Source organism: Leptonotus elevatus, chromosome 16 (genome assembly GCF_054856555.1).
Source record: "Leptonotus elevatus isolate MCC_2025b chromosome 16, RoL_Lele_1.0, whole genome shotgun sequence".
NCBI classification, from domain to species: domain Eukaryota; kingdom Metazoa; phylum Chordata; class Actinopteri; order Syngnathiformes; family Syngnathidae; genus Leptonotus; species Leptonotus elevatus.
The window spans coordinates 19448935-19469251 of NC_141254.1; the positions used below are offsets into that span (position 1 = coordinate 19448935).

The window sequence follows — 20317 nt, forward strand, 5'->3', positions numbered from 1 at the left end:
GTTCCTACTAAGTACCACCACTTACTCCAACCCGATTAAAAGTTTTAAGATCCAATCAAATCTCTATACGTGATGCTATTAATCACGTTACTTGTATCTGAACATAATGTTCATGATGCATTAGATGTGGTAAAATGAGATAGAAAATGGTCTTCAGAACCCGGTCCAGCAGTCAAATGGTTCCCCCGTGCACTGCCACTTCCGCCTGCGCGAGGAACAGCTTTACAGGTACAGTACGATCAAAAGAAAAACAAAATAAAGCTAATGTTGGAATTGACAACGTTTGGTTTGTAACTCTACATGTACGTCGGGAATCAGACGTGTCAATACGAGGAATAAAATGTTATCAAATCGGACAGTTTGTGAAATTGTAACGTTTTTCCACCCACAAAATGACTCCATGCCGACAATATGGTATTAATCACTTTTTAAATGTACTGTTTATGTGCTTTATCAGACCTAATCGCGTGGCCAAGGTTTGTTTGTATTAGTTTTTAAACTTTCGGATCGTGTAAGAATCTTGGTGACATGTATGGAGGTAAATTTGGTGCAAAACTAACTTGTGCAAAAAATTTGTACCTGTAGAAAAAAGTCTAAATTTGTATCTGTAAAAGTCGTGATTTGTATCTGTAAAAAAAATGTGTGCCTGTAAAAAAAAAATTGGTGTCTGTAAAAGAAATTTGTACCTGTAAAAAAAAAATGTGTATGTGTAAAACAAATTTGTATCTGTAAAAACAAATTTGTACCTGTAAAAGTCATGATTTGTATCTGTACAAAAAAAAATTCGTACCTGTATTAAAAGTATAAATTTGTATCTGTAAAAGTTGCGATTTGTACCTGTAGAAATGACAACTTGTAGTCAAAGAAGTCGCCACTAGGAGTCACAAGTGGTTTTTCTGCTGCTGTTCAGTGACGTGAGTTTTGCCCCATTTCTCGCGCTACAAATGGAGCAAAACTAATTTGTACTTGTAGAGCGCCGTGATTTGTACTTGTAAAGAAGGGGGCGGGCTCTGGTGAATGAAGGGTTGTTTTGACCAATCAAGTGAGAAGGATTTGAGCGGATTGGAGCGCAACCTCATTGGTTTAGCGAACGACGGTGGCGGGACTCGCGGAAGGATACAAGCAGGACACATCGTCGCCAACCAACATACATATTAAGAATACTTCAGTCGACTGAAGTATTCTTCCTCAACATACATATTAAGAATACTGAAGTATTCTTCCTCAACATACATATTAAGAATACTGAAGTATTCTTCCTCAACATACATATTAAGAATACTGAAGTATTCTTCCTCAACATACATATTAAGAAGTATTCTAGAATGCATGTAATCCTGCATGTCCACCTTCGGCAATTTGGACGCCATTGTCCTCTTCTTCTTCTTCTTCCCCACCTTTTGGGCTCGTTTAATGTGGGCAGCACCTTCCTCAGCTTCAGGTTCCCGGTGAAGTGGTCCAGTTCGATCCTGTTCCTGGCTTAAGCTTCGGCCCTGCTTTCCAAGCCGTCGGCGGCGTAGATGACAATTTTGTGGCCGTTGAAGGTCCACTCGATGAAGGACAGTTTCTCGTTGCCGGCTTGGGCGGTCGGTGAAGAGGATGATATTGTCGTGCTTCTGGGCGGCCATGCTCTTTTCCTCGGCCCGGCTCGCACCTGACAACAGAAGAAAAGCCAAAGTGGTCACACCTGAGTATAGATCAGGAGGGTTACGTAAGATCGTTTTCGATTTTTCATTCCACTCCAAAAACAGCTGGGTCAAAAATAACCCGACGATTTGTCAAAAATGGAGCGATCCTCTACTTGGGTCGGTTGGACCCAACTTTGAGTCAAGAAATGGGTCTTTTCGTGTGAAACAACTCATGCTCAGGTCCTTGACCTGGGTCCCAAAATGGGTTCATTTTGTATAAAACAAGCCAGAAAGTCGTGTCAAATTGACCCTAAAGTGGTTCGGTCCATTTTCGATTCATGATTGGCTTGCTTTTAACTTAACTCTTTTTGAGTGTTAAGTTTTGGGAGTTTGAGTTTTGTTTATAGAGCAGGTTTGTTAGTTCTAGTTTTAGTTCCAGTATTAGTTTTAGTTTATAGAGTAGTTGAGCAATATTTAATAACATCATTCTCATATTATTGAATAAAGTGAACTACAATTGTCAAATGACTGCGATGCATTTTCAGTCATCAGCAAGTGGCAAAATGGCCGCCCACTAAGATGGATTAAAACAGCTGATTTTAATGTTTAATTCTTATTCCACAAAAGTCCTTCAATGTTCACAGTCCATTTTAAAAATAAGACTGCACACGTGATTGTTATAAAACATAAGAAGAAGGGAAGGAGATTTAATGGAAGTACAAGAAAAGCAGAAATGTTGTTTTGACGCTTGTTCTTTCTCTTTTCATTATTATTTGAGCTGTTGTATTATTTGTGTGGTTTATGTAGGAACAAGCCAGGTGAGACTGTCGGTGGTTACCACATTACTCCTCGTCAAAGGAAATAAACTTCTACATCGGACTTAGATTAAAAAGTGCTTTTACAAACGGATCTTTATGTTTTGTGATTTGGTCCAGTTTGGGGCGCGCGCTCTCGCCCAATGGCTGCTGGTTGCTAACATGCTAAGCTAACCATGAGCCATGCATTTTGGCTTCGGTACATGTCATAAAAGCTGTTATTTGTTTGCTCCATGCTTTTCATGTTTGTTCCCCCTACATTTTCCATCCCAAACATAACCGTAAAATGTGGCTTTATGGTCATTTTTGGCGCTAAAAATCAATTTCCCCGTCAAGTACAGATGCATGAAATGTGAATAATTAGCATAATCAAGACCTTGTTTTATGTTGCAGGAGCACCAGCTGAAGTTTACCAGGCAGAAGGAAGACGAGAGCAGCCCACATCATCTTCATCTTCATCTTCGTCTTCATCATCATCGTCATCGTCGTCATCATCGTCATCATCATCATCATCTGCTGCGTCCACAAGCTACAGTGGGCAGTTCTGCGAGCGCACCAAACGAGGTAGGACGGCCCGAGTCGGCTTTGTATCCCAACTTGACCTCACGTTCGTGTCACAAACGCAGCTGAGCTTTTCAAAGACGACGGCGCACGTCACGGAGACTCAAAAGAGTTTTTGGTATCAATAAAGCTGTGATTCTCAACAGAACTTGCATAAAGCAGCATATTTCTGTCATCTCAGGGGGCGGCCATTTTGCCACTTGCTGTCGACTGAAAATGACATCAATCACGCGGCACACCTGTTTTCTGACTTTGGTCATGTGACGTTCACAAGCTGAGCCGTGAACCACTGCGATGAGGTCGTTTTCAGTGCACGTGGCAAAATGGATGGAGAAAAACGGCTTCATTTCATATTCCACAAATCAAATATTCATCATAATACCATACTTATATTATACTAGCGGGGCTGAATAGAACGTGTTATTGTAAAGAAAATGCTTGGCTTAAAAAAACAAACAAAGTTTTACGATGATGTCACATCCAATTGATGGCATTTTTGATTGAGCAGACAAAAACTCCAGATTTTGAAATGTGTTACTGAATACTGACACCTGCTGCACCTTCAATGTCACGACGGGGAACCGCTGTCACTTTATTTCTCTTCTTATGAACTCCGTTTGAATAACAAACGGTATACAAAATATGTGAGGAAATTGCACACAAAACACGTCAGGGAGCTTAAAAGCATATCGAAGCGAAACCAAATGAAATCGAAAATACAACACAAAGAAAACAAACAAGAAAGTACAAAGTCACATCAATAAATATGCGATAACGTTGACAGTAATTGTACGTTTTCACAGCTTTTGGTAGATAATGATGAAGAACTCAACGAAGGTTCGATGGTTTCTTATGCACACATTTGGATCCGTCAATGTCAAATATTGCGACAAGAACAAAAAGGAGGATCAAATTGTGCATGGACCGTCTTGTCCTATTCAAATACAGCAAAAGGTCACCCAGGTGACGACGACAGTCACGCCATGACCTCAAAAGTCATCGTGTTTCCTATTGTGTGCTTTTCTTCATTCAATATTGTCAAAATGGATATTAAGGTTTGAACAAAGTTGAGTTCTTGTTCTGCGCTACCGCCAACTTGTTTCCGGAGCGAACAGAGTTGTCAGAGCGCGGGTTTGTATTCTCTTACCGCTAAGAAATATTGACAGTTTTGTTGACGTTCCCTTTAGCGCAGCTCCACCTAGTGGACGCTTAATGCAACCACAGCCACGACAGCAGCTTCTTTTCGATGCGCCTCATCGTGCGGAAAATACGGCAAAGACAATCGCTCAATTATCACGCTCGGCACATTTCTACCACTTTTTTTTTTATAGCACATCAGCTTTTAATAATAATAATAATAATAATATGTTTCATAGAAATAATATCAAGGCAGTCACGCGTCCTCGTATAAGAAAAAATCGGGCTCAAGTATAAGTCGTGCAAATCCTCAAGAAATGCCGCGCTTTGCTTTCGCGAGCCGCCGTCTGACCTTGCGTAGCAAACAGAAGCCGGCGCGGCTTACGCTAAAACCTCGTTAATCTCGCCTTTGTCTCGTTAATTAAGAGCCAAAATGCTGATTGGAACGTCGGCGGTGTCATCGAAACAAAAAAGGCAAACGTCAAGAAAAAGCACATTTTGGTCTGGAAATCCAATCTTATAAGAACATTTACAAACATTCATTTATTTATTTGCTTTAACGGGTCACGTCCAAATCGCCAAACGGGAACACGAAACTCGTGCCTGGTGATAAATGAAACGTTTTCAACGTGCTGCGAAGTACGTCGCTTGCGTCCAAAGTTTGGTGCCACTTTTTCATCCTGTTGGAACTTGTCTTGAGTCCACGCCCACTTTTTAGAGGTGACCCGACGGACGCTTCGTTTTGTCTTCGCTTTTCATGTCAGCCTCTCGGGGACTTCTTTTGTCTTCTTAATCCTTTTGGCGTTCGTCCTCGACATCATCCCACTTAATTGAGACGTCAGCGCGCACGAGTCGCCCTCGCTCGCTCTTCCGGCCGACTATTGACGCCGGTCAGTCAATCAATCGGTCAATCGGTCAATCGATCGACTCCGGAGCGCCTGTAAGTACACCCGGTGTACCTAATGAAGTGTCCGGGGTCGCACACGGCGCGGGCTCATTAGCGCGCTATGTTAGCATCATCCATCGATTCGTATCAAGCAAACCAGCACATTTTCACGCTAATTGCGATCAATATTTCTTATGATTGATTTAATATAGTATAGAGAGATGTTTTCGAAGAATGTTGCGCAATAGGGACGCACTTGTTGAACTAAGGAAGGATTTCATCGTTTCCAATAAATATGGAGCTGTCAGAGGAATTGAATTGTTCACGTTGAAGCGACATGCAGCACACAAAATACCTCCACCAAGGCAATTATTCTGATGTTGATTTGTTTTTGTCAATGTTTGACTTTCCACTTTTCATATATGAAATGTCTTTTTTTCAGACCAATACCAGTGCAAGGACTTAAATGTTGAGTAGCCATCAATGCCGATACCAAATATTGATTTGATTTGTTCAAGGATTTTCCCACCCAAATTTTGCTGTGAAATGCAGCAATAAAACTGAAATGATCAGATATAAGTAAAGTATTATGAAATAGTGTTGAAATAATATAGACCCAAAATATCTATATTAATATAAAAATTTTCAAAAGAAGCGACGTAACGCCAGTCATTTTCCATGAACGCCGCATTGACCCATTACCCCCCCCCCCCCCCATGCCCCCCCACCCCCCCCCCCCCCCCCCACCCCAAAGTCACCTTTGCAAGCCGTCTTGTGAGCAGCAGCTGCGCTCGGGTGCAAGCGTGAAATGTGCAAATGACTCGATGTGTGCGCGCGTACCCTTGACTGAGAGATGAAGGTCACACCGTCATCATCCTCATGAGAAACAAGTCAGCAGCCTTAACGAGTGCGTCCATTGCAAAGACTAAAACTCTCACGCTCACGACTGAAATGCTCTCACTTTTGCTGTAGTGCATGAGAGCATTTCAGTAGTGTGTGTGTGTGTGCGCGTGTGCGTGTGCGTGAGAGCACGTCAATAGAGCGCGAGAGCCTTTCACTATACGCCTGCGAGTGTTTCATGAGAATGCTTCAACAGTACATGAGAGCCATTTAGTCGCATGCGAGAGCTATTTAGTCTGTTTGCAGCCTGAGCGGACATTTTGGAAAAGCTTTATTTATTTATTTATTTTTGCCATATGTGCTGGCTGGTCCGACCTTGAAATGTGTCCCAAAACTGATACCCAGTATTGATACCCACCCATCCAGATGATGATGATGATGATGATGATGATGATGACGATGACGATGATGATGATGAAAAATGGGTAAATGTGTGAAAAATGGCCAGCGTCCATCCTTCAAGATGGATTATATTATATGATCTTTATATCTATATTGTGATTATGATATCAAAAAAGATGTTCTAACACTGAGGCTCATATTACTACTTGAATGTTTGCCTTCTTGATATGAAAGTAGAGCAAAAAAAGACTTTAATGGCATATTTTCCAAAGCACGTTCTCCGCATTTACAAGGCGCTGCACATCCGACGCATCCGACGTGTCGTTGGCCTTCGACAAACACGAGCACGCCAAAGTGTCACACGGACGCTAAATGTTGTCTCGATAAAATACAATTATTGTCATGTTTGTCATCGTTGACGTTGTAAGTCACGGCTTCTAAATCTTCACAGGCCACATTTGAGCTTTATGTACAAAACAAAAGGTTTATGAATACATTTGATGGGAGCGGCCAGCGGATTCCATTTTTTTTTTTTTTTTTTGCGGCTGCAAGTTATGCTCCAGGATTTCCTGCGACTACAATTAGCATGAATGGATTTTCTTTCCTCATTTCAACTTCGTTCCTTGACACAAAAATGCCAAACGATTGAGCACAAAAGCAATTAATGGGCAAACTTTTCAGCCAATGACAGAGGAGAGCGTCAATAAAAATGGTGCAAATTCACACAAACATGCGCGAAATCCTGTCAAACGTGTTGGGTTAGCAAATCAAGCGCACCTTCTTCGATATTTCTTCTGCGGTTTTTAGCGAAGGTGCGCTCCAGTTGTGTAGCCAAACCTCCGAGTTGCTCATGGGCTCAATGTGTGGCCGATAAATGAGTTTTTTGTGCGCGCGTCTCCACAAAAGAAGATCCGAGAGGTTGTCGATGCGCGGGACGTGAAATCATTCATGGACGATTCAATTTCAAAGTGAAACGATTCAGTTTCGTGGGATTCCCGAATCAATTCAATACGATGCGGGAAAGACATTTTGATGCAATGACTTTTTTGTTGTCATTTGACATCCCTTTTTGTTCCCATCTCATTTATGAATTTTTTTTTTTACTTGCAAACACTCAAAATGTTCACTTAGTTTTTTATGGATGGATTTGTTTTTGATGTCCTCTGTGGACAATAAACGCAATATTGTCCAAAGAGCACAACGAACCATCATCTGTATAAATATAAAAAACACATCCAAATTGGAATATTCACGCACGCGCGCACATGCACTCATACGTGCGCACGTCACTGCGTGCGCACGCGCTCACAGGCCTGAGCTCTCGATCCCGACCGTGCTTTCTTGTTTTGGTGTAAGAATGGGGACATACGAAGCACATAAGTCAGCTCAGACCAAAAATGATCATTAGCTCTCTAGCGCCATCTGGTGAATTATGGCTTTTATTTTTCTAAAGCCCCCCCCCCCCCCCAAAAAAAAGAGTCTACCTTTAGTTGATACCCTCGTGAAGGGATAAATTGGCTAATGGCGGAAAATGCACTATAACACGTCAGGTGTACAGTGCATGAAAAATGATGATTTATAATGTGAGTCAATGGGCCCAAATGTGGACATTTTGACGCATGTTTACTATAAAAAGTTGTTTTGCACGTTTATTAATGACAATAATAATTTAGAAATTTGTACGTGCACGCTATGTATTTTGCGGTCGCCTTCATTCGCACGTCATTTAGTGGCCACAAATTGTGGCCTCCAAATTTTCCTTTCCCGCAGCGGCCGTGCTGTCGGTCTCAATTGAGTCTTTGACGATGTGAGCAGCGCTTCCCGTTTTTTGGCGCTCAGACGGCCACGTTGGCGAGCCGCGGGTCCGAGTCCTGCTCGTAGCGGTAGTGGTAGACCTCCATCTGGTCCCGGCAGGCCTCGCGGATGTTGTTGAGCCAGCATTTGATCCCGCCGCGGTTCAGGTACAGCACCATGAGGAACACCAGTCCGATCAGGGCCAGCACGATGCCCAGGAACACGTAAGAGACGGCCTCCAGGTTCTCGTTCAGGCAGTCCACGTCCTCGGCGCGCAGCCGCTCCACCGGGAGCCCGCGCCGGGACTCGGGTTCGGCGCAGCGCAGCAGCGCGCCGTCGGGACACTGCGAGGCGTTCTTCAGCCACCAGTAGAAGGCCTCCAGCTCGCAGGCGCTGCAGCGGAAGGGGTTGTTCGCCAGGTAGACGCGGGTGCGCCTCTGACGCTCCAACATGCTCACGTCCTCCCGGCCCAGACTGCGGATGGAGTTGTTGACCAGAACCAGCCGGTGCAGCAGCCAGAAGGCGTCCAGCCCGGCGAGGGGCGGCACGCTCCGGAGCCGGTTCCCCGCCAGCTCCAGCCGGTGGAGGCCGCGCAGGTCGCCGGCGCCCAGCGCCGCCGCCAACTCGGCGGCCGCCTCGGGGCTGACGACGGACTGGTTGAGGCACAGCGTGCGCAGCTCCCACAGGCCTTTGAAGGCGCCCTCGGACACGCGCTCCAGGCGGTTGTGGCTCAGGTCGAGCACGCGCAGGTGCGGCAGCCCCGCGAAGGCGTCCGCCTCCACCGCGCGGATCATGTTGGCGGACAGCGACAGCGCGGCCAACGCGCTCCAATGGCTGCCGTTGGCCGCCGCCAAGGCGCCGCTCCGCAGCGTGGTCACGTTCCCGCCGCGGAGGATCAGCGTGGACGTCCACGGCGGGACGCGCGCCGGCACCCCCGACGCGCCGTCGCAGCTCACCGTGCCGGAGTCCCGGGAGCACGCGCACGCCGGCGGGCACGTGTCGTCCGCGCGGGCGCACGCCAGGAACGCTGCCCAGCTCGCGAGCACGCACAGCCGCCGCCGCGGCTCCGTGCAGGCGCGCGTCCGCATCTCAGCTCTCGTGTGAGCGTCCGCGTGCCGAGCGGCGCCACTTATCTGCTCCCTCCCTCCCTCGCGTGCGCGCGCGCTGCGAGGCGTTCACGCGCCTGGCGGGAGGAGAACTCTTTTGCAGGTCAGGTTGCTCAAGGCGCGTTGCAAGATGATGTCGCCGTTGCGTGATGACGTAACTAATGTTATGAGCGGCGATGACATTTTTTTTATGCTAATTCATCTCTTCAACAGTGAACTCACGATTAATTGCACATCTGTTCTAAATGTACAATAACATCTTTTTTTTCTAACTTTTCATATTCTTGCTAACGTTAAAGTGGGAAACAACCATTCTTAACTCATTGACTGGCAGCCATTTTCACAAAACCAAACCCCTATTTTTGTGTTGGAACCTACCAAAGGGAAGATCAGAGTCAACTTCTTTCATCAAGAAAAGAAAGTATTTTGCAGCAATTAGCATTAGAATATAGCGAAGTATTATTATCCACAAATCAATTTCCGAGTTTTTTTTTCAACACGGCCCTGTTTGATCTCGTTTGCTCTGCTGCCACCTGCTGGCCGTTTTCATAATAAGTACCATTTCTTTGCAGTTGAGAGGTCGCATCAAAGCCTTCTGTATGCTCTCGCATAAAAAAATGTATAAACATGTCATGGGACACGTCAAGCATTTCAAATTTCAGGTATTTCTATGTTTTTGGGGAGCAAATGAGTTAAGGGCAATTGTCAGCGTTCTTCAGTGACCCCACAAAGCACAAGGCGGTGCGGCGTGCGATAAGGCGGTGCGGCGTGCGATAAGGCGGTGCGGCGCCCTGATGTGCTGCGGTGCGTCTGGATGTTTGCGATAAGCGCCGTAAGAGACCATAAAGCTCTGCAAAGGTGGCAGATGTCCAAACACACCAGGAGCGCCTCTCAGGACCCCGGATGATTTACCCCCCCCCCCCTTACACCCCCCCCCCCCCCATCCCAAACAATTCCCCATCCCGTCCGTCACAGCGGCTTGCAAGTTGACTCTCAGCCGCCAAATTGATTTCCCGGGCAACAGCCGTGACCTTCGCCGTCCGTCACGTCTGGCGGGCTTTTGCTCCACATTCTCCCGTTGGACGCGTCTTGTGGTTTTCAGTCCACGCGTGAGTTGAAAATGTGATTTCTTGACCGCTGAGGCTGACGATGTCGAGCACACCTGAAATGTTTTGTGGCAACTTTTTTTGCTGGCAGATTTTCATTTTCCACGTCAGCTACTTTCATTTCATAATCCTCATTTTTACGCGTTCAGATACGACGATATCATTTGCGTCGATACCATCTTCATTACCTTACTTTATATTTGTTACCATATATCTTATATTATTTCTCTTAATTAATATATGGGTTATATAACTAGCTCAAATGGAATTATACCTTATATCGTAACTCATGATCATACCTGATGTAATAATTATACAAACCCGTGTCATTGTTATCACTTCCATCATTAACTTCAGTCATTTCACATTTTAAATATCCAATCTGATATTTTATTTATCGGTGAGCACCGACGATCATGATGAAGTTAATTTTAGCTGCACATAAAAAAAAAAAGTGTCACATTAATAAATTGCAGATCATCTCCGCCTCGTCCTCGTCCCCGTCCTCGTCCTCGTCCATCTCCGCAAACGTTCCAACGCTAATGGCGGAGTATTTTCAGCAGCATGAACGATGCGGCGCCGTCGTACTTCATCACACTTTACGGCCAGCGACATTGCCCGAGTCGCCGCGGGACGTTCAAGGACGCTGCCCACGTGGCCGTCATATTTTCCCGTTCGTGAGCGCCGCCTGCCACGGAAACGTTTCATCCCGCCGAGTTCGCCCCGATGACGACAGCCGCTCCGCGGGGGCGTTGATTGACGCGTCACGTTAGCATTTGGTCATGGTTAGCATTTAGCATCATGTGCATAAAGTGTTCGCCGATCGCTGCTCGTTTTGCTCTCAAACAAGATGCTTGCTTTGGCCACTAATTGATTTTTGACCAATTGTTTCTTGGATCACAAAATCGCAGTTCTGATCGGATCACGGATTTGAGCCACGGATTGGATCGTTTTTTCGGATCAGCAAACTAAAAAGAAGAAGATTAATAATACTTTGTCATCATTTATTTTGCAAAACACGTTTTCCCATTAAATATATATATAATGATATCTTTTTTCCAAAATGTCTAATATAGCCCTTTAGGATCGAGGAACACAACTTTAAGGCCGACACATTCTTCTTATACATTTTCACTTTCTGTGGGTGCGTGCGGAAGGCCCCCCCAACACGCACGCACGCACGCGCGCGCGCGCACGATTAGCGGGAGCTCGCCGTCGGTCCGATCCAAGTCAGTCAGCGTAAAGTAAAACAAAGCGTTTTGTGCCATGCGGTCGTCGTGGAAGGAAAAATCTTCACTCAATCCGCACTTTGGAACTCGATCCGGTTCCAGGCGGCGTCTAAAAGCGCTCGGCCGCCGTCTCCGGTCTCGCGCTGACTCGGCCGCGTGTCACCGATACTTTTCTGTTTCGTCTTCGCCGCCATCAAGGACTGATGACGCGGCAACGTTTTGCCATACGATCCGCTGAGACAAACCAGTGGCCAAGTGGGCGTGTCACCTGGCTCGTCTTCTTGTTTACGCTCGGGGGGGGGGGGGGGGGGCAGTGGAGGGCTAACCTCTAATCATACACTGTGAAATCCAAATCGCAAAAATCCGTGAATGATTGATGCTCTTTATAACTGTTCCCCTAAATAAATAAATAAATTATGTAAGTAAACAAAATAAATGGAAATACTGATAAGAAAGAGGCCGATTTGCTGTTTCGTCTCAACTCCTCCCACCTCATCAGAGTGGCACGTATATTCATTCTATGCAGAGGATAAAGAATAAATGTGCATTTTTCATTCAACCTGTTGCTTAAAGAGTCAAGTGCTGCAACACAGGTGCTATTTAGCGTTAGCGTTAGCGTTTAGCTAGCGACCTGGAAGGCCAATGTATGTTGTGGTTTTGTGTGGTAGCAAAGTACTGCTTGTGGTTTAGTGACTCAAAATGTGGACAGGACTGGTTGGGTTTGGAATTGTTACTTTGGACGAGTAAGCCCAAAAAAATGCAACTTCATCGTAATGGCGCTTGTCGTCTTTTGCGTTGGGATTTTTCTATCACTCGGTTGTCTGCAGAACTTTCTAGTCTGCAGAGCACATGGGGAGGATTTCAAATTACCCCCCCCAAACCCCCCCCCCCCCCCAACCCCTTCCGCCCACGCCCCGAAAAGACTTATGAAGCCTCAGCGTGATCTTCATAAACATTCTTCATCCGCCGTCTAAGATGGAATTTTAACTTTTTATGACGCTGAGATTAATTTCAGGCGGGCGAGAGAGAGAGAGAGAGAGAGATGAAAAATGGAAGATTCGATGACACGTCATTACTAAAAGATGGGACACGACCACTGAGACGTGCGTGAAGCGTCTCCAGTTTTTGGCTCAATGTTTTTGGTGGATTATTTCAAAAGGTTCGCAGCTGACGCTTAGCGAAGTCCAGAGTTCAAAGCAAACACGCTGAAGCGCCATTCAACTGTTGCGCTGCAGGCGATGTCATCCCCGACCGTGTTCAATGAACCAGGATTTTTATAACGCCGCCAAATCGATGCTATTTGACAACCTGTCCGTGTTGTTATTAGCATTAAGCTAAATAAAGTACAATCCAAACAAATTGTGTTTACTTTACATTCGATTTGATACGAGATTTGATATTTACGACTCGTGAAAATGTGCGTCAACGTTTGACATCAAACGTTTGCTGACGGCTATTTAGAGACTTTCAAAACTCTTTTTAAAGAAAATTAATTCGATGGCAAAATGTTGGCCGTCAGCTAAAGCTAAGCTAAGCGCTAATGGCCGCGTTTGTCCCGCCGTCCAACCTTCGTCCAAATGACTAATTGATGGCGGACGGACAGGCGACACCGTCCGCCGCGGATACGTTTCCAAACGTGTCCTCCATCTTACCTTCCTCCGTCCTCCTTCCCCGCCAGGTGTCGACAGGTCACCCGCGCGCTCGTCCGCTCATGTCTTATTCATGCGCATGTTAAGAAGGCGAAGGAGCCACGGGGGGGGGGGGGGCTATGAGGGGATATGGGGGGGGGGGGGGCAAATACCGCGGCAGGGGGTCATTGCGCTCCCGCTAACTTGGAAATTGCAAATCAGCCTCATTTCACTAAAAGCAACTCAAATTATGGACAAATTGTCAAAACTATTGACATCGTGATTACAAATATAGAAATTGTTTCATTTTATCACAACAATGTTTTTGTCCTGTGATCAAAAAAAGGAAACAATTGTTTGCCTCGTAGTGATTGTGAACATTTGTCCAAAAACTCGCCATCCAACTTTTCTGACAAATATTTCCCAACTTAACATTTCCCCAAATCCGTTTGTTATTATTATTATGACTTTTCTTCCCGGGAATGTTTTGCAGCTTTTCCCCTCCAGCGCACGCCTGCTGATGCTGCACATTTTGTAAACAAACTTAACAAACGTCCCCCACGGTGCTTTTCTTCTCCATATTTTTTTATGGCCACTTTTATTTTGTCAGTGTGTCACCTTTCGTTATTGTGTTTTTTTTCCCTTGTCCCCGCAGGGAGCGTAATCGGCAATATCCTGCCTGGTGTGGAGCCAAGCAATAAGCGGCGGCGGCGGCGGCACGCGTGTCAAAATGAAAAACATTTGCTGAGTCGCAAGGTGAGCAGCCCGACCGGTCGCCGTCACGTGCGGCCAATCACGTGTGGCCGTGGAGCGTGTCTGTCCTCGTGGACCAAGAGGACGTTTTGCACAGTGCCATGCCTTCAATATGATAAACATACAATTGTTTTATTAACTCATTTGCTCCCAAAAACATAGAAATACCTTCTATTTTAAACATTGCAATGCTCCCAAAGACGCATTTATACGTTTTTTTAAATGCTTGAGCATACAGAAGGCTTTGATGCAGCCTCTGGTAGTTATTACAAAAAACGGCCAGCAGGTGGCAGCAGAGTATTCGAGCTCAACCAGGGCCGTGCTACGAAAAGCCCCCCCCCCCCCCCAGTTTTAAACAGATTTGTGAATAATGATGAAACTTAGCTATACTCTAATGCTAATTGCTGCAAAACGGAAACAGATAAAAATGTACTTTTTTTTCCTGATGAAAGAAGAGGCGCTAATATTTTGTTTGGTAGGTTTCATGTTTTTATTGCAATAGAACACATTATTCTGTGGGCCTTGCAAAATCAGGGAGCAAAGGGGGTTGCTTCAGTCAAAATGGCTGCCAGTCAACGAGTTAATGAAGTTTTTGACAAGAAGAGTTCTTTTTAGGGAAAGTCATGTATACATAACTTTGGGGGAGGGGAAAAGTAGAACAATTCATAAAAATTAAAAAAAAACTACTACTTTGTTAACAAGTAAAAAATCTCATTTTACAAGATGTTTATTTTATTTTTATTTATTTTTTCAAGCTCATTGTGTCAGATGATGTAAAATACGTTGTGATGCTTACAGATCAAATGTGGCTTCAAAAGTCAGTCGCGTAAGCAGTCCTCCATGGCCTGCAGTTCCTGAACTTCGGGGCAGAGGGCGCCACAGTGCAGACTGAGAAGGCTGCGCGCCTCGGGGATGACGGACAGGGCTGCCGCTCTCGAACCGCTGTGGGTAACGTGCCACAATGTCAGCAAAAAATAATAATAAAAAAATTAAGTTTTGTGTTTTTTTCTGACTGACGCGTTGAAGTGCAGCTGCGCCAGTTTGGCGACCTGTCGCGCCATTTCCACGCTGTCCGCTCCAAAGCGAGCAGCGATGGCGGCGCCGCTGCGCTCCAAGTGCTCGGCTGCGCGCGACCAATCACCTGCGCTCAAGACAAAGAAACCAAAAAAAGCGTGAATGTGAAAGCTCACCTCTATTCTAATTTTATAAATTAAAAAAAAAAAAAATTCTTAATATTTTGTGCAAATTAGTTTAATCATGAAGGAATTCATGAAAGAAAATGTGACCTTTGGCGGCGTGCGCCCTGGCCAAGGCGTCCTCCGTGTGTCCGCAGAGCTCGTGTGTGTGCGCCAGCGTCACACCCGCCCGCCGCCGCGTCCGCTCCAGCAGTGCGGCCGCCTCTCCTGCCAACAATAAGGAAAATCAACAAAAAGATCGGCAGAAGGGAGCCGGCGACCACTCACCGGGTTTGTCGCTCTCCAGGAGATGGCCCGCCGCGTCCAAGTCCCGCCGGATGTCCCGCAGCATCTCGCTCAGCTCGCCGCCGGACCAAGCGCCACCACACAAACCACACGAATGGTCGCCGCCGCTGGAAGGCTGATTGACAGGTGACCACTCAGTTGGGTTCCAAATGTGCAATCGGACTAACTGGAAATCAGTTTGATTTTTAATAAGACGAACCCTGTCGCTGACTGGTGAATGGCGACCAGTCAATTCTTGACTAGTGACCTATCCGTTTGTCTCCACAGTATGTGCCATTATGATTGCCAGGCGACCAGTCCAGCGTTTGCATATAAATTCCCTGAGTGGCTGGCGACCAGTCCAATGTTTGTCTATATCTCGATGCTACTGAGGAAATCACTTACCAGGAGGGAAGTGTTGCACTCGGCGCACAGGAGTCCCGATTGTCCGCCCCGCGACCGCTCCTCCTCTTTGCCGTCGGCGCAGGCTTCGCAGCGACACAGGAAGAAGTACTGCTCCTGTAGGAGGCGCCGCCGCTGCCCGGCGACCATTCTGCCGCTGTGAGGACCTAATAGGAGTTGTGATCATGACAAATCCCAAAGTACAAATTCAAATCTCACCGTAGCAGTGCGCGACCTCTCGGCCAGCGAGGATGCCACGGGCCGCCCGCAGCGTGACGGCGCCGCCGGCGCCAAAGGTCAGGCTGGTGTTGGGTCGGCACGAGTGGTTGACGAGACTCAGTTTGGGGTAGACGGCCGTGGCGACCCGTCTTTCCTCAATGGACTGCACGGGAGCGTCCGACAAACCTGAAGCACAAAAGGCGACCATTCCGCTTGTCAGATGCTGGTTTTTCATCTCAGCCGCCAGCGGTCACCAATTTGGACGCCCTCTAATGTCTCGGCTGCAGCCACTTTACAGGTGAGCAACCTTTGCTGGCCAAAGAGACATTTTGGGGCAAAGAAATAGCAAAAAATGTGAAAACATTTCAAGGTTGTTATGAAGGAAACGATGTGCTAATGTCACTTAGACAGACAGACAGACAGACGGACGGACGGACGGACGGACGGACGGACGGACGGACGGAGGGCCCATCATTGTGCACCAGAACACAAAATTAGGTTGCAATTCTTTGATTCTTTTCATTTTGGAATTTTTTTTTTAAACTTTGTTTTTCATACATTTTCTGCCTTTGTCAAATGTTTGCCATTTTGGACAATTTTCTGGACATACTGTGTTCATTTTCTGCCTCTCATTTAATGGCTGTTTTTTGGACACTTTTTTTTTTGCTAGCAATTTTCTGACATTTTTGGCAATTTTGTGGACATTTGATGGTCATACAAATTGTTATGATTTCTTTTGTTTTTGGACATTTTATAGTTACTTTTGGAACATTTTCTTTTCTGCCTTTTTCATTCAATTTTCTGACATTTTTGATCAATGATAAATGTACGCTTTTCCTCTTCCTTTTTGGTCATTTCTAAAAACGTTTTCATCTTTCTGGCAAACAAAAACATTTGATTAGATTTATTTTGTTATTATTCATTTTTTATCCAAACATTAATTTGAAGAATATTTTATCCCCCAAAAACCTACAAATAAATATGTAAAAATAATAATAATTTCTACTCATTTTTTTAGAGCGCCGCAGGCGAGGGACTACAGCGCCACCTGCGGACGAGCAGAAGTCTCACCGCCAAACGATCGGTACCGGAATGACGGCACGCCAGGCATCACCTCGTTCTTGCAGCGCGATGACAGCCTGCGCGTTGCAGCGCAGCTGCAGCAGGTGCCTCAGCGCCGCGCCGGCCAGCATCCGCCACCCGCCGTCCTTCTCGCCGGCGTCCGCTCGTCCCGCGGGCGGCGGTCCGGTCTCGCCGAGCTCCAGGTGCAGCGTTGCCACGGTGACGGCGCACAGGAAGCGCATGCTCGCACTGTGCCGCTCCAAGTGGTGCAGCAGGTGGAAGACGCCGGCGTACGCTGCGGCCGGAGAGTCCGCGGGGGCGGCGACCTCTCCGGCGGCGGCGCGGATGCCGGCGACGCCCGCTTTGAGCGCCACCCTCAGCGCCAACTGCGACAGGACGCCCGTGGCCGCCAAGTGGGCACCTAGCGGACACTCCCAACGGTGGTGTTCCTCCCAGGCGGCGTCCCTGCAGCGGGCGGCGCAGTAGCGGGCGTACGAGCATCCGCCACACGCGACCAATCGCCACGTCTGCTTTAAACACGCGTGGCAGCGCCGGCGTTCGCACCCCGAGGCGCCGCCGCTGGCTACAAGGACCAATCGGTACGGCCTCTCGCTCAGGATCACCTCCCCGGGCGCTATCGTCTCCGACGCCACCGCGTGGCGACCTTTCTCTGGGTTGAATTGAACGGTCACTTTGGGAGACATCCCCGACCGCTCGTTTTGGTCTGCGCGGGCGTCAAAGGGCGAAAGACGCGCCAGGCATTGTGCGCGGCGCTTCTCCAGCTTGTGCGCCAGAGCCGACGGGTAGCCGCTCCTTTCGGCCTCCGACACGTCGTCCAGAGATTCCTGAGGGGGACAAACCGTACATTGACTGGCGACCAGTCCGGGGTTTATCAACGGCAACCTCGACAGGGTTCGTCGAGTTATGCCCTGTGGTTGACTAACAACCAGTTCAGGGTTTGTCTTTACGTGTGCTTTCATTGGATTTATTTCAAATTATTGTTTGACTGGTCGGTCAAATTGTTGTCTGTATCCTGTGATGGACTGGTCGCCAGCCCCATGTTTGTCTATACATGCCCTCTGAGTGATTGACGAGTGACCAGCCCAGAGTTTGTCTAAGGTGAACCTTCTAGTACTTGCCAATAATGTTTGTCCAATGTCTCTATGCCTGCGACGTGATTGCCTGACAACCAATTCATAGTTTGTCTATTTGTGATTGACGAGCAACCAGTCCAATGTGTGCCTGTCCTGTGATTGGCTAGCGACCAATCCAGTGTGTGTATGTGTCCTGTAATTGACTGGGGACCATTCCATTTGTTGATAGATGCCCAGTGAGTGGCCGGTGACCAGTCTAAAGTTGATCTATACAGTGGGTGTCTTGTGATTGACTGGCGACCAGTCTTGTGTTTTCCTATAAATGCCCTGTGAATGACTGGCGACCAGTCTGCTTGTTGAAAAATGCCCAGTGACCGGCGACCAGTCTCAACGTTTGTCCAGAGACGGCATGTGATTGACTGGCGACCAGTCGTGTGTATCTACATGTCCTGTGAATGACTGGCGACCAATCCAACATTTGCCTGTAAGTGCCCTGTCCATTGTTTGTCAATGGTGAGCCCTTCAGTGTTTGCCCACACGTCTCCCGTGATTAACCGGCGACCAGTCCAGTGTTAGCCAGTCTATTAGCGACAATTGAAATGGTCTCACCTGGTAGCGCTGCAGGTGGTAAAGGGCCGCAGAGCGGTTGGCGTAGCACAGAGACAGCTGCTCCGAACCTTGCGGGGACAAACATACGCCCTGTGGTGGCGGTAGACATTCGTCAACAAGAAACGAAAGGAAAAAAAAGGGACATGAAGGTAGAAGAGAGCAACCTGCGAGTAGTGCAGCGCCGCCTCTGTGTACTTCCTGCTTTTGAAGCTGGCGTTTCCGCTCTCCCTGCATGCGGACGCCTCCCCGGCGTCCTTTCGTGTGTGACGATGCGCTTCTGCGGAGATGCTGCGCAGACGCTTCACATCGTCCTTCCTGGAAGCATGCAGACAATTAAACGATCGTCACCGGCAGTGAGCTCTGGATGCAGAGCGCAGTTGGAGGCGTGCCTCAACGCCGGGTGGACCTAAAGGTTTGACTCCGCCCACACGTATTTTCGACCTTGAAGCGCCTTCTTTCTTTCCTTCTTTGTTGTTAAACCTTACCACATCCTGATTACAGTATTTTTTGGAACACTTTATTGAACAACAAACATTAAAAACTGACCGAAACCCAAGTACTAACCTCCACCGTCGGATGCGCTATCTGCTGGGGACATGGAGTACTGCACTTCCGCCTCTTCCTCAATTCGTCTAGTTAGCTCCGCCCCGGTTCATTCAGGGTCGAATTTTGTCATTTTCGATGCTCCATAATGTGTTTGAAACTTTACGCCATAAGACGGCGCATCATTAAATCTGCGAATGTTGATTTTTTTGTGTGCCTAAACCATTTTGAAAAATCCGTGTGGGCGGAGTCAAACAATTAAGTCCACCCGACGTGGATGCACGCCTCGAGGCTCGAACTGCACTCTGCATCCAGGCAGGGCGACTTGAGCAACTCACTGCAATGGTATATATTCAAATCCTCATCCTCTGCAACAACAAAAACAAAAACTACTAACGTCACTGCAGCTTAATTGCAGTGGTCTAAACACATCAAAGTACATTTTGGTTTACTGTTGTTTTTCATGATCACATCTGGTCGCAGAATGTCTGTCTGTCGTGTTATACTGCCCCCTGGTGCGCACACCAGAAGCAGCAGCAGCACAATAAATGTGAGCACCAAATCACGATTTCCACATTTGTCCCGAAATCCGCTGGATTGGTCAGCAAGCTACTCACGTTGTCACACTCAGGGCGCCTTCAAAGACATCTTGGATTTCAAGCAGGGACTTAAAACGCTCCCTGAACTCAGGTTCGAGTCCGGCCCACTTCTGAGCAACGTGCTCTTGCCACGGGACGCACGGAAGATCCATTTAGGAAAAACTAATACAAGTTTGTTTTCGTGCCTCGAAAGCAGCGAGCAGCCGCCATACTTAGCCGCACTGTCACGTGACGGGTAGTTTCAAAATAAAAGACGATACCAACTGCTCGTTGTAACTTGTTGTATGTGCATAGATGATCTAACCAATGTAATTTGTTTACTTATGTTGTTAGAAGAGTTATATTTCCACTACACTATAGTTCTTTGTGACCTCACTGACGCATATGTTTTTAATTTTTGAAAGCAGAATGTGGCATAATCCGGTCAAGATGTCAGTTTGGTGA

At 47.0% G+C, this 20317-nt stretch overlaps 3 protein-coding genes across 6 annotated transcripts; 1 reads left to right on the forward strand and 2 right to left on the reverse strand.

Moving 5' to 3' along the window:
- Window positions 1-64: 64 nt before the first annotated feature.
- Window positions 65-15782, forward strand: LOC147161265 (uncharacterized). 3 transcript variants are annotated; one of them, XM_086098672.1, is made up of 6 exons: window positions 65-228; window positions 2837-3007; window positions 13788-13888; window positions 14684-14829; window positions 15368-15492; window positions 15634-15650. In XM_086098672.1, the coding sequence occupies exons 1-4, from the start codon at window positions 147-149 to the stop codon at window positions 14741-14743; spliced, it is 414 nt and encodes a 137-aa protein (XP_085954798.1). In that variant the 5' UTR covers window positions 65-146; the 3' UTR covers window positions 14744-14829; window positions 15368-15492; window positions 15634-15650. The 3 variants fall into 3 exon arrangements, with proteins under 3 accessions (XP_085954798.1, XP_085954797.1, XP_085954796.1); XM_086098671.1 differs by having other exon boundaries at window positions 15198-15782; XM_086098670.1 differs by having other exon boundaries at window positions 15368-15782.
- On the reverse strand, window positions 6504-9206 carry tpbgl (trophoblast glycoprotein like). Its single transcript, XM_086098951.1, has one exon. It carries the CDS (start codon window positions 9149-9151, stop codon window positions 8105-8107), a length of 1047 nt encoding a protein of 348 aa, XP_085955077.1. The 5' UTR covers window positions 9152-9206; the 3' UTR covers window positions 6504-8104.
- smyd4 (SET and MYND domain containing 4) lies at window positions 14535-20117 on the reverse strand. Of its 2 annotated transcripts, XM_086098667.1 has the most exons (10): window positions 19892-20117; window positions 18896-19046; window positions 18732-18821; window positions 17081-17873; window positions 15967-16152; window positions 15751-15914; window positions 15349-15481; window positions 15172-15288; window positions 14903-15026; window positions 14535-14827 (listed from the first exon to the last, which is right to left on the reverse strand). In XM_086098667.1, the coding sequence occupies exons 1-10, from the start codon at window positions 20023-20025 to the stop codon at window positions 14704-14706; spliced, it is 2016 nt and encodes a 671-aa protein (XP_085954793.1). In that variant the 5' UTR covers window positions 20026-20117; the 3' UTR covers window positions 14535-14703. The 2 variants fall into 2 exon arrangements, with proteins under 2 accessions (XP_085954793.1, XP_085954795.1); XM_086098669.1 differs by lacking the exon at window positions 19892-20117 and adding an exon at window positions 19296-19664 and having other exon boundaries at window positions 18732-19046.
- Window positions 20118-20317: the final 200 nt, after the last annotated feature.